Source organism: Phyllopteryx taeniolatus, chromosome 4 (genome assembly GCF_024500385.1).
Source record: "Phyllopteryx taeniolatus isolate TA_2022b chromosome 4, UOR_Ptae_1.2, whole genome shotgun sequence".
In the NCBI taxonomy this organism is placed as follows: domain Eukaryota; kingdom Metazoa; phylum Chordata; class Actinopteri; order Syngnathiformes; family Syngnathidae; genus Phyllopteryx; species Phyllopteryx taeniolatus.
In genome coordinates, this window is record NC_084505.1 from 31,521,110 (window position 1) to 31,533,737 (window position 12,628).

Here is a 12,628-nt window from a genome sequence, read left to right on the forward strand (position 1 = left end):
TCTCACGAAACACTAGGGTGTCCTGGCACTCCGATTTAAAAAAATTATACAGCGGTACCTTGATTTAAGTGTTTTTTTTGTCACATGGTTTTAATAAATATAGCACTGTATTGTGTTACTGCATAATGAAAGAATGTAAAGAAATAAACAGCTTTTTATAAAGTGTTATTACTGTACATTGGGACAGTAACAACTGTGTGCCTGAGCTTTGTGCCTTTTAAAGGGGTGGTCAGCAACATGGCCGCTTTGTCTGTGTGTGCTTCTGGATGTGAGTTTTGGCCCAATGTAGCTGCTTGCCAGCATTCTCAGTTTGTATGTGAAAGTCAGGCGATTGCCTTGTCTGTAATAGGAAAAACGATAAAAGCATTTTTTAATTAAAATTTTTTTGCCCAAATGTTCTCTAGCTGTCTCTGAATATTACCATTGAAGCTCGTCATAACGTATTAAGTTCACCAATATCAGATGTTGCAGCTGGGCAATTTTGATTTCCTGTGAGACAGGAAATCCTCACTTTAGGCCACCAGTATTCTCACATCAGAAGTTACTCAACACGTGTTCTTTTCACAGCCATGTTCGCCATTTACCTTTCAGTATTCTGCACATATACTTGCCTAACTACCAAACGTGTTCTTAAATAGCCATGGAATAGCCTAAAATGTTTTAATCTGTGACATCTTTGTAATAAAGAGGTGCAATACATACAACGGGTTTACATTGACTTGTTAGTGTGTCAGTTTTTTTTTTTTTTTGGGGGGGGGGGGGGGGGGGGGGAATTTCAAGTCTGTGAAACGCAATAACATGAACCAAAGAACCTAAGAAAAAAAAATGCAGAATATGTGAAATGCACTAATGCTTGGGTGGTAAGACTTGTCCGAATCTTGTGTAGGAATGTCACCTGTTCACGAAATACGCTGTATGTGTATTTGCAGCCGAGGTGAGCGCTGTGCTCAAGCTTGACAATACAGTGGTGGGCCAGACAGCTTGGAAGACTGTAGGGGAGCAGGCCTGGGACCAGACCTTTACTGTGGAGCTGGAAAGGGTCAGTCCCACATAAATAAGTATTAATATTTATGCCTATGCGAACATAGTCATTATCGTGTTGTTGGACCAAAAACTGTATGCGTTTCCCTGCATGTTGTAGTCAAGGGAGATGGAGATCGCCGTGTACTGGAAGGACTACCGCTCACTGTGCGCTGTAAAGTACCTGAAGCTGGAAGAGTTCCTGGACAACCAGAAGCACACAGTTCAGCTGGAGCTGGAACCTCAGGGCCTGCTGCTGGCTGAGGTACAACACCCACCATACCCCACCAGGTCGTCATGGCGCCGGGACGAGAAGAATTCAACCGGATTGGGCCTTGTAATAATGTCTAAGTAGTTCACAATTGCGCTGGATAACCACTAATGCAAACATTTATGATCGGTCACGACTGGGGAGGAAAAGTCCCTCTTGGAACACCACACATGACAGGATAATCTTTCAGAGACATCTGACAATCAAGCCTTTGCAGGCTTTTATTGCAAGGAAGGGAAAATACTCAAATTCAGCCTGACTGTCTGTGTGTGTATCCTGCTTTACTGGTAAAGGAAAGGTAGACATGAATCACAGTGGTTTTTCTCTACTTTGACTATAACAAAAGCCAGCTGTATACTGAAAAAATAATAATATCAGTAGCATACACCTGTCTTTATAAATTTAATTTTTTTTTGCTTTCCAGGTGACATTCTTCAACCCAGTTATTGAGAGAGTCCCTCGCTTACAAAGGCAAAAGAAGGTCTTCTCCAAGCAGCAAGGTAATACATCTTTTTTGTCTAATCAGTTATCCATTTGAATTTATTACTTTATTTTTTGTCCCCCATAGAAATGTGACAACAGATAGGTGGTCATCGTTCAGTATTCAGTTTAATTTAGCAAATAGCAACCTCAAATGGTTACTAGTTTTAAATTACAGTATTAATTAATGTGACAGACCTCTTCACATACCACTTAGTGGGCACTTCATTTTGTGCACTTGCATAATAGATAAAAAATAAAACAGGTCCAATGCAAGAATTTTATTAAAGATTCTATCTTTTTTTTAAGGTAATATTTTTTTTGTATTGTAATGTCAAATGTTTTTATACAATTTAATGAATAAGATCAGAGCGGGTGATCATGTGGTTCTGTAGGAGATGTACTTGCACTGTGCGTTTGGATTGTAATATCTGAACTCTTGAGTGTGCCGTTAAGGGCGGGGCCTGGTGATTGGCGGTTGTGATGTCATCAAAGATGAAAGAACATTATGCACAGTTTGAACATTTCATCCTATGGTACTTTCAAGTACCACTAGTGGGAGCTCGCATACCACTAGTGGCACTTGTACCACACTTTTGAGAACCACTGCCCTAAACTAAACTCCCTTCATTTGTGGCATGTGTGTTTTGTGTATTTCCAGGCAAGGCGTTCCTTCGAGCTCGCCAAATGAACGTCGACATCGGGACGTGGGTGAGGCTTCTGCGAAACGCCATTCCCACCGTTAACAACTCTGGGACCTACAGTCCCAGCGCGCACAGCCTGACACTCAATTCGGGGTGAGACACGCAGCACTGGCACGGTGGCTGCCACTCATATACATGTACCCATCATCAACCCTTTGAACCTTTTTTTTCCCCTTTTTGCTGGCCTGGAAGCATTCGCCCCCACGTCTAACCTTCCTCTTGTGTTTGTCTTCTCTTTACTCATTTGTGCGTCTTCTGCTGCTGCCATGCCGCGTGTCGCTCTCGCCGTTGTCTTGTGCGGCGCTTTCAGGGAGATCTCCGTGGAGAAGCTAAGTCTGGATAGCGACTCGCCGATAAGGGGCGATTACAAGCAAGATGCGGACATGCACACACCGGTGAGACAGACAGCCAGAGACGGGTGACATGGCAGAGGTGTGCGTGTGCGTGTGGTGTAGTTAGGTCCACACAATCTAATAATTTGAATCCACTTGAATAAATGCGGGATCAGGAAAATCTGTTGAACAGGAAGTCTTAGTTAAACTAACCCCACAACATTGTCAAATTCAAAAGCCCCTTAAGACTAGAGATGAACATAATAATCGATTAATCGATCATTAACAATGTGTGGAATTCATTTATTGTAACTGAGGCAAAGTGGAGTGCAACCAAATGGCTGTCACCAGCAGAGGCGCTGTTGTTAACGCTAAAGGAACGTTACTACTTCCGCTGTTGCACAACGCCTCCAGTATTTTTAGTGCAACACTGGCATGGAAACAAGAATTGGAAACATTCAGAGTACCCCTTTCCACAATTTTCAACTTTCAACAATTGATTTAATTCATCTATTGTTAAATTGACATGTAATCAAGAAATATAGTCAAATAAAGTCAAATATGTGCCTACTCGAGACAAAAACATTTACTTACACACACACAAACCCACACAAAAAAAGTCGAGTGAGAGTGCCTAGGAGATGCTGATGAAAGATACACATTTAATTGCCGCAAATACAGTGGTGCCCTGAGATGAGTGACAAACATACAAGTTTTTCGAGATACGAGGCGTTGATTGGCCGATTTATTTATGTATTTATTTATTTTTGCTTTGACTTTGAAGCGCAAATTTGAGATACGTGCGTTGTATGGTGGAAGCTGGCTCAACTCACTTCACAAGTGCCAGTTTGGCACATATAATTATTAAATGTTCTTCAAAAAAGAGGCTTCAAGCTGTTACCTTTCAAAACTGAAGATTTCTGTCAAACTAAAGAAATACACGTGTATTTAAAACAACCACGTAGCCTGCGCTAACTTAATACTTAATATTTAATTGAATACACTACAAAGACAAGCTATTTAATGTTCAAACTGATAAACTTGATTGTTTTTAGCAAATAATCATTAACTTAGAATTTTATGGCTGCAACACGTTCCAAAAAAGCTGGGACAGGTGGCAAAAAAGACTGAGAAGGTTGAGGAATGCTCATCAACACCTGTTTGGAACAACCCACAGGTGAACAGGCTAATTGGGAACAGGTGGGTGCCATGATTGGGTAGAAAAGGTGCGTCCGTGAATTGCTCAGTCATTCACAAGCAAAGATGGGGTGAGGTTCACCTCTTTGTGAACAAGTGCGTGAGAAAATAGTCCAACAGTTTAAAGACAATGTTCCTCAACGTACAATTGCAAGGAATTTCGGGATTTCATCATCTACGGCCCATAATATCATCAAAAGGTTCAGAGAATCTGGAGAAATTGCATGTAAGCGGCAAGGCCGAAAACCAACATTGAATGCGCGTGACCTTCGATCCCTTAGGCGGCACTGCATCAAAAACCGATATCAATGTGTAAAGGATATCACCACATGGGCTCAGGAACACTTCAGAAAACCAATGTCAGTAAATACAGTTCGGCGCTACATCCGTAAGTGCAACTTGAAACTCTACTATGCAAAGCAAAAGCCATTTATCAACAACACCCAGAAACGCCGCCGGCTTCTCTGGGCCCGAGCTCATCTAAGATGGACCGATGCAAAGTGGAAAAGTGTTTGGTGGTCTGACGAGTCCACATTTCAAATTGTTTTTGGAAATCTTGGACGTCGTGTCCTCCGGGCCAAAGAGGAAAAGAACCATCTGGACTGTTATGGACGCAAAGTTCAAAAGCCAGCATCTGTGATGGTATGGGGCTGTGTTAATGCCAATGGCATGGGTAACTTACACATATGTGAAGGCACCATTAATGCTGAAAGGTACATACAGGTTTTGGAGAAACATATGCTGCCATCCAAGCAACGTCTTTTTCATAGACCCCCCCCCGCTTATTTCAGCAAGACAATGCCATACCACATTCTGCATGTGTTACAACAGCGTGGCTTCGTAGTAAAAGAGTGCGGGTACTAGACTGGCCTTCCTGTAGTCCAGACCTGTCTCCCATTGAAGATGTGTGGTGCATTATGAAGCGTAAAATACGACAACGGAGGCTCCGGACTGTTGAACAGCTGAAGCTGTACATCAAGCAAGAATGGGAAAGAATTCCACCTACAAAGCTTCAACAATTAGTGTCCAGAGTTCCCAAACGTTTATTGAATGCTGTTAAAAGAAAAGGTGATGTAACACAGGGGTAACCATGACCCTGTCCCAGCTTTTTTTGGAGCTCAGTCTAGTACAGTATATTCATGTCTGTCTTACACTGTCACTTGTGTGGCGTTTGCATATTCTCCTCGTGCTTGCGTGGGTTATCCTCCCACAATACAAAAAAAAAACATGCCTGTTAACTTCATCGAAGACTGAATTGTCCATAGGTGTGAGTGTGAATGTTTTTTTTTTTTTTTTGTGTCTATATGTGCCCTCCAGTTGACTGGCAAGTAGTGCAGGGCATATTCCACCCAATATAAATAAATACAATATAAATAATAAATAATGTTTATTCTATCGATAAACTGTTTATTGTTGGTTAGAAAACCTGTCGGGCCATCAGTCACAAGTTTATCGTAATTATCAGTTATGACGTAAACAGGAATTTTCTGTGCAAAGAACCGGGCTTCATTAATAGAGAAATGTTGTTTTAGTGATTTATTTATATAATTTTATTCGAGATTGGGCCTGGATAGATATATGATTGTCCAACATTTTTGAGAAAAAATCACGGATAGATATGATAAGATTGTCCAATGAGAAACAACGATCACCCAGTGCCCCCAGAATAGTGCCTCAACTGTCTGTCTGTGTGTCGCACGCCATGACATCATGTCTCCTTGTCTTTATATCCGCCTGTGTCTTCTCCTTCATTCCTCTCACATTACCTGCCAGGACCGACCGCCAATCATCGAGCCCTTTGCCCCCTCAGACCTCACCCCCGAGTGCCCTGTCCGAACCCCATCTGTCAGCAGGTACACACTCGCATGCCGGAATGTGTTATACAATATGCCACATGCCACCTGTGACATACACTGACTGGTTACTTCTTTTGGTACACTTGCATAAGCTAATGAGATCCGGTGTATATTATGTCATGTAATGAAGCATCCAGAGCATTTCCATATGTTATTTCTATTAATGAATATAAACAAGTGTCCCGACAATCCTTCCATTGTGTCTCCAGTAAGCAGAGGAAAGGCCCTCTGTCTCTCCAAGACTTCAGGCTGATAGCTGTGTTGGGACGAGGCCATTTTGGGAAGGTACACTTATTTGTGGATTTCAGCCTCAACTGTTAATATCGCATGAATAACGCCGTGCCCATCTGTCTGCAGGTGTTGTTGTCCGAGTACAAGAAGACGGGCACCATGTTCGCCATCAAAGCTCTGAAGAAAGGCGATATTATAGCGCGTGATGAGGTTGAAAGGTGTGTTGAATGCATTTCATTGTATTGCGCAATGTATTGTGCTGCCGGACTTTAAATGGCAGTCGTCTTCAATGCTTTAAGCACCCTAAAGGAGACGTATACCTTTTTTTGCAATAGTCTCCACTAGCATACAATGTGAAACACCATAGGCACGCGCAATTAGCATCTATGTGGCAGTATTGTTACCCTTTAAGCAAAAGATACCTGAACACAAACTTTGCAGCAACAATAATAATGTAACAGTACTCCATATTCTTTATCATCTGCGAAGAACGACTAACTATCCTGCCGTACTGAGAAGCCGTGAAAGGAGCTGAGTCTCCAGTACTGTACTATATATCCATCTGTCTTATACTGCCCCCAGGTGGTCAAGGCGTGCACACCAGAATGGATAGCATAATGACTATAATCAATCATTTTTAATATAGATAAAAGGTACACAATAGGAAGACAAAGAACAATTTCAATACACGCCATAAAAGTCAGTGTTCCATAATATGTTCTCCCTTCAATCGCTCTCTCCCCTTCTGTCCCCTTCTTTTCTTTTCCTTCCTAATCCTGATCTAGTCTGATGTGTGAGAAGCGCATCTTCGAGACGGTCAACATGTCACACCACCCCTTCCTGGTCAACCTGTTTGCATGCTTCCAGACGCCGGAGCACGTGTGTTTTGTCATGGAGTACACGGCGGGAGGTGACCTGATGATGCACATCCATACCGACGTCTTCACCGAGCCGCGAGCCGTGTACGTAACTAAAATCGGCACGCGTTACGACGATTTGCAGGCTGGCAAGGGAAGGGAATGCCGAAGCAACAGGTGGCGACATAAACCCTGATCATGATGCCATTGTAAAGACACCGATTGTAAAGCCTGAAAAAGGAATTTCCATAATAAGTATAATACCAATGGTGGATCAAAGATGTGAAATGGTTGTGAAGAGGTGTAATTAAATATCCCACTTTAATAAATTAGAAATAAACAAACAGTAATTTAAAATAGAGGCATACGTTTATCCTCTACAAAAAATGAATATTACAGCATCTTACAGTAGTAGGAAGTAATATTCTTTGTCAGCTTGACTGTATTATACTGCCTCCCCGTGGCCGAGGTGAGCACACCAGAAGAAGCATCACAAATAATTGGATTGCAGCATTAAATCATGATGCACAAACTTTTGTTGAATTTCAGGTTTTATGCTGCCTGTGTGGTTCTCGGACTTCAGTTCCTGCATGACCATAAGATTGTGTACAGGTGAGTGGAAGCCACAAAAAAGACCTAGGTATGCCTGTAGTGGTTCTCATTATATTATGCAGGTGTACTTTCATGGGACTTTTTTTTTCCCTTTAATCTGAGATTTAGCACACATTCTGTTGTAGAGATTTGAAACTGGACAACCTGCTGCTGGACACAGACGGCTATGTGAAGATCGCTGACTTTGGCCTGTGTAAAGAAGGTGAATATTGATTCGTTCCCGACAGATGGGGAGCCATGTTGGATCTGGGTCACATGATTCTCAACTTCCTCCTGTAACGTAGGCATGGGTTACGGTGACCGCACCAGCACGTTCTGTGGGACGCCAGAGTTTTTGGCCCCAGAGGTCCTGACGGATACATCCTACACCAGGGCAGTGGATTGGTGGGGGCTGGGGGTCCTCATCTATGAGATGTTGGTGGGAGAGGTGAGAACTACACACATACTAAACCATGTCAAGACATGAACCTGATCATTCCACCGTGTGCGTGCGTGTAGTCACCATTCCCAGGGGATGACGAAGAGGAGGTCTTCGACAGCATCGTAAACGATGAAGTGCGCTACCCCCGCTTCCTCTCGACAGAAGCCATCGGTATCATGAGACGGGTGAGAATACACCCACACGCACAAATGTGACAAACCCACACGTTTGTGACACATATACCAAGTGTGTGCATGTGTGAACATGAGCAGCTGCTCAGGAGGAACCCAGAGAGGCGACTGGGCTCCGGCGAGAAGGATGCAGAGGAAGTGAAGAAGCAGCCATTCTTCAGGGTAAGAAGTCTCACGACTATTTTTAGCCTAGCAGTTGTCAAACGTTTGACATAAAGTACAACCTTGATAATAATAACAGTTTTCAGGGTTGGTTGACCCCCCCTGCTCTCACATATCACCCCTTGATGAGTAACCATACCGAGTACAAGGATAATCATGTGAGCGCTCCGTTTTTACACCAGCTATATCTCTTATAAATCAATTGCATTTGTTAAAGACCTAGTAAATTAAACAATCCTTGTTAGGACCGTACGGATTTGTTTTTGTATTAAGCCGAAATGATTTAGATGAGTTACTTTTTTGGGATTGCTTTACGACCCGGTGTTATTGGTATCGTCGACGTTCAATCACTTATAAGAGGTTGAGTGGTAAATATGAGACAACTCATATTATAAGAATGACAAAAATAGAAAAGAATTAAAGCAAGGTTTTAATATAGTGATTATTCAATGATAGGATAATAATATGACAGTAAGGGTATATAATATGGAGTAAATAATAATAATAATAATAATGAAGAGAATGAAAAGCAGTTGAAATAGTTAAGAGTAATGAATCATAAAACAAGTATTACCTTTTGAGTGAGCTTTAAGGAGTGATCAAGTCCTACGGAGCCGTGATGCCAATTAATAATAAGATAATTTGGAATATAAGAAACCCTGGACAGCTGACTAGCTCTCTTCCCTTATCCACGCAATATCAATAGCGGTTCTATTAGTTACCTTATTATAATAATATTGTAGTCTTACCCAATTAAGGAGGAATATTCAAAAATGAATCGCTATCCAAGTAGCTTGATAAATCTCTCCTGCCAGCATATCCCTTAATATTGCGAAAGAAAAGAGCGTGCGTCTCCCCATCCTGGATCAGGATAGGAAGCCCCGCGCTCCCTCCGTTTGAGGCTTTTATAACCTTAGTTTCAAACCTCCCCTTTCTCTAGAATAATCTTTTGTTTACGTTGTCCTGATACGACCTAAGTGTGAAAGCACTTGCTTCCCCCCAGAGTGGCGTCAGCGTTATCCTGATTTTTCACTTTCACTTCTCAGCGTGTCCTGATTTTGACCTGAGTGGGAAGCACCTGTTTCTCCCTCAGAGTGGCGTCAGCGTTATCCTGACTTGACCTCTTATTTGCTCACCCAAATAGGCTTCTTTAGAAATACATTCAACTACAAACACATTTCATATGTTTTGAACTCAACCAATACATTTCATCACACCATGTTAACCTCTAAGCAATCTGCAATACATGTATATATGTTAAATGTCAAAATAAATGTATATACTTTCATGTGAATACAATTCCCTCATGTATCCAACAGGTTTGTTCCTTCCTAGGTAGTACATCATGTGTTAATTTGTCTGAGAGACAATCTTACACAGGTTACAGTTCTTTGCACAAAAGCAGTTTCAAAGCATTTTCCTCGAGTAATTCAAAAGTAATAATAATGTATAACAGCCTTACTAGGCCTGATGTACTTTTTATCAATGATTTCCAAATGTACATCCAAGTTATAACATCAAAGAGAACATCAAAATCATCTCAAGGATATAAAATCAAACAATGATTATAAGTGGTTGACTTCAGTATGTGTTTGTTTAACATGATACGGGGTTTAATAGTATTAGGACATTTAAGAAGACTTTGCTTGAACTGGCGACTCATAATCTACTTTTGGTTTGGCGACCTCTGGTGGTTAAACTAGGAATTTAAACTAGGGCTGACACATAATCATGATCTAAATTTGTTTTGGCGACCTCTGGTGGTTAAACTATGAATTGCTGCTGGGGCTAAGCTCAATTATATGAACCCAGCTACATAAGCCAATTACTATCTTTGTTCCATCGCTTTATGTGGCTTGGCTGCCCACTTGACACCACAGATGGACTAACAACTTATATTTTAACATGGGTGGTAGCAACACATGTAGACATAGTGCATAGTGTACAATACTCAAGCAAATCTTTTTTATCCTCTTCTGTCTTCCATCATCAAATCTGCATGTAGTATGTCTATGTATCATACTGCCCCCTGGTGGCCAGGGTGCACAGAATTATGATACACAAATAGATTTTTTTTCATTCTTTTTTTTAAATGCTTTTACCGATGAACCGCGATCTAGCTGGAGAACACTGCACTTTTGTGTAGGGTTACAACAATGAAAACAAACCAGGAAGTTGCACTTAACAGATAACTGAATACATGGTCATGGGTATAAATGTTTGTGCATACCGTTTTTTTTTCTTCCCCAGAATATCGACTGGGAGGCGCTGCTGCAGAGGAACGTGCCTCCTCCCTTTGTCCCCTCCATCGGCGACAAGGAAGACGTTAGCAACTTCGACGAGGAGTTCACCACGGAACCGCCGGCCCTGACACCTCCGCGAGAGCCCCGCGTTCTCACACGCAAGGACCAGGACAGCTTCCTGGACTTTGACTACGTTTCGGACGTCTGCTAGTGGCGCGGGAATGTCGTTTTGTGACGTGCTCTCACCTCTGCCCGTATGATTGTTTCATTAGAACACTGTGAATGAATGTGGATGACACTGAAGTTAAGTTTTTCACGTCTGTGGGCTTTTATAGGCGCAGGCTGAAGGAAACTGGGTAAATTATTGGCTGGACAAAATACTGCCTCTCATTACCGATGCCTTACATTTGTACTCGTATCAGACACACGGACCAGTAAAGCTTTTATGTTGTCAAATCTTTGTATAGAGTCGCAGGAAGAGTCACGAGATGATCAGCACACATACAATTCACTGTTCTTTTTTTAAAAAGAATCAAGAAAAAAAATGACCTACTGTCAAAAGAGTGAACACACTGAGGAAGAATCCTCGCATTCAGATGTGACAGGAAGTTGACCACAGGGTAAATGACCACTGTCTTGACGTAACGCAGTCGACGTCTTCTTATTTATGCTGTACGGATTTTCACGTGACCGCTTTACAGCAGCAAATGGACTTGACAGCTGCAATATTGCGAATACCCTACACACACTTTTGTTTTTCAATTGGATTCCATTGGGGTATAATGATTGCAATAAAATGGTAAGTGCAGTAAGCACACGCCACAAATATCAGCGTAACATCTGGTTGTCATTGAAAAGTATACAGTGGTGCCTTGAGTGACTCGACTTTGTTTTTCGAGATACGAGCAGTCGTCCGACCGATTTTTAGCTTTGGCTTACGAGTGAATACTTGAGATACGAGCGCTATATGGTGGCAGTAAACTCCACACAACGCACGTCACAATAAGCAGCAGTATGCCAAATAGTGAACAATTAATAAAAAAAAAATAAAAAAAAACTGGCTTCAAGGTGTTTAATGCCACTCCCCAATTAAGGTTTACTGTCAAAGTAAACGAACAAAGAAGTACAACTTATGTATTTAAAAGTCAAACAACTGCCAAAAGAAAGGCCTTGTTACCTCAATGATTAGCATCTACGTTTCGGTACTTTAACCGTTTAAGCAACGGGTTGAACAGCAACAGTTCAGCAACAACATCTAGACAGACAATATAACTGCACTCGCAATCATATACAGTGAACCCCCGCTGTTCGCGGGGTATAGGGACTGAGCTGGACCACGAATAACAAAAATCTGCGTAAAATTGATGCCCAATAAATTGCATTGGGGGAAAAAAAGTTTTTTTGTTTTTTTTTAAGCCCAAAAAATTATTTAATAAACCGCCAATAAGCATTGTCGAGAGAAAAAGAAAAAGGAAAATAGTTTTTAAAAAAAAAATCCGCAAATAGGTGAATCTGCGAGTGCTGAACCGCAAGTATGCGCCGGTCCACTATATTCTTTATCCTCTGCATAGAACAACTAATGGTGCCGTGCTGATGAGCTCAGAGAGTTGAGATGAAGAGATCCCCTGTTGCAATATAATTGGCTGCTGCAAAGAGGCAAGGACTGCTTGGCGCTCAAGTGGGATTCATAACAATGCCTCAATGAACAGTATATCCACCTGTCTGTCCGTCTTTGTTGGCACACCAGAAGGAGTAACATTTAATTGATGCAGTGTGACAAAAACAGTTTATTTTTTATTCTAGGAGCAACATTTAATTGATTCAGTGTGACAAAAACTGTGTATTTTTTATTCTATTTTATTCTATTGTGTCAATACTGTGTTTTCATAAATTACAATAATATGTAGTGCTATTTGTATTTCAGCAAAATACACACATTTTTTGTTGTTTTTTGGTGGAAGGTGCAGGAACGGAATGGAACATTAAACTTGTATGTCATGGCACCACTGTCTATATTTTCATGCTAGTTAGCCTTTTTTTTTTTTTTTTTT

The 12,628-nt window shown here is 41.4% G+C and overlaps 1 protein-coding gene across 4 annotated transcripts in view; it reads left to right on the top strand.

Moving 5' to 3' along the window:
- Nucleotides 1–12,580, top strand: part of pkn1a (protein kinase N1a) — a 40,096-nt gene extending 27,516 nt beyond the window's left edge. For all 4 annotated transcript variants that reach the window (XM_061771700.1, XM_061771698.1, XM_061771699.1 and 1 more), the window contains 15 exons: nt 930–1,039; nt 1,142–1,285; nt 1,716–1,791; nt 2,433–2,568; nt 2,786–2,870; nt 5,778–5,857; nt 6,070–6,145; nt 6,218–6,309; nt 6,877–7,053; nt 7,498–7,560; nt 7,686–7,762; nt 7,845–7,987; nt 8,059–8,166; nt 8,254–8,334; nt 10,585–12,580. In XM_061771700.1, coding sequence (XP_061627684.1) covers nt 930–1,039; nt 1,142–1,285; nt 1,716–1,791; nt 2,433–2,568; nt 2,786–2,870; nt 5,778–5,857; nt 6,070–6,145; nt 6,218–6,309; nt 6,877–7,053; nt 7,498–7,560; nt 7,686–7,762; nt 7,845–7,987; nt 8,059–8,166; nt 8,254–8,334; nt 10,585–10,788 — 1,652 coding nt within the window. In that variant the 3' untranslated portion in view covers nt 10,789–12,580. The remainder of the gene's footprint in view (nt 1–929; nt 1,040–1,141; nt 1,286–1,715; nt 1,792–2,432; nt 2,569–2,785; nt 2,871–5,777; nt 5,858–6,069; nt 6,146–6,217; nt 6,310–6,876; nt 7,054–7,497; nt 7,561–7,685; nt 7,763–7,844; nt 7,988–8,058; nt 8,167–8,253; nt 8,335–10,584) is intronic.
- The last annotated feature ends 48 nt before the right edge of the window (nt 12,581–12,628 follow it).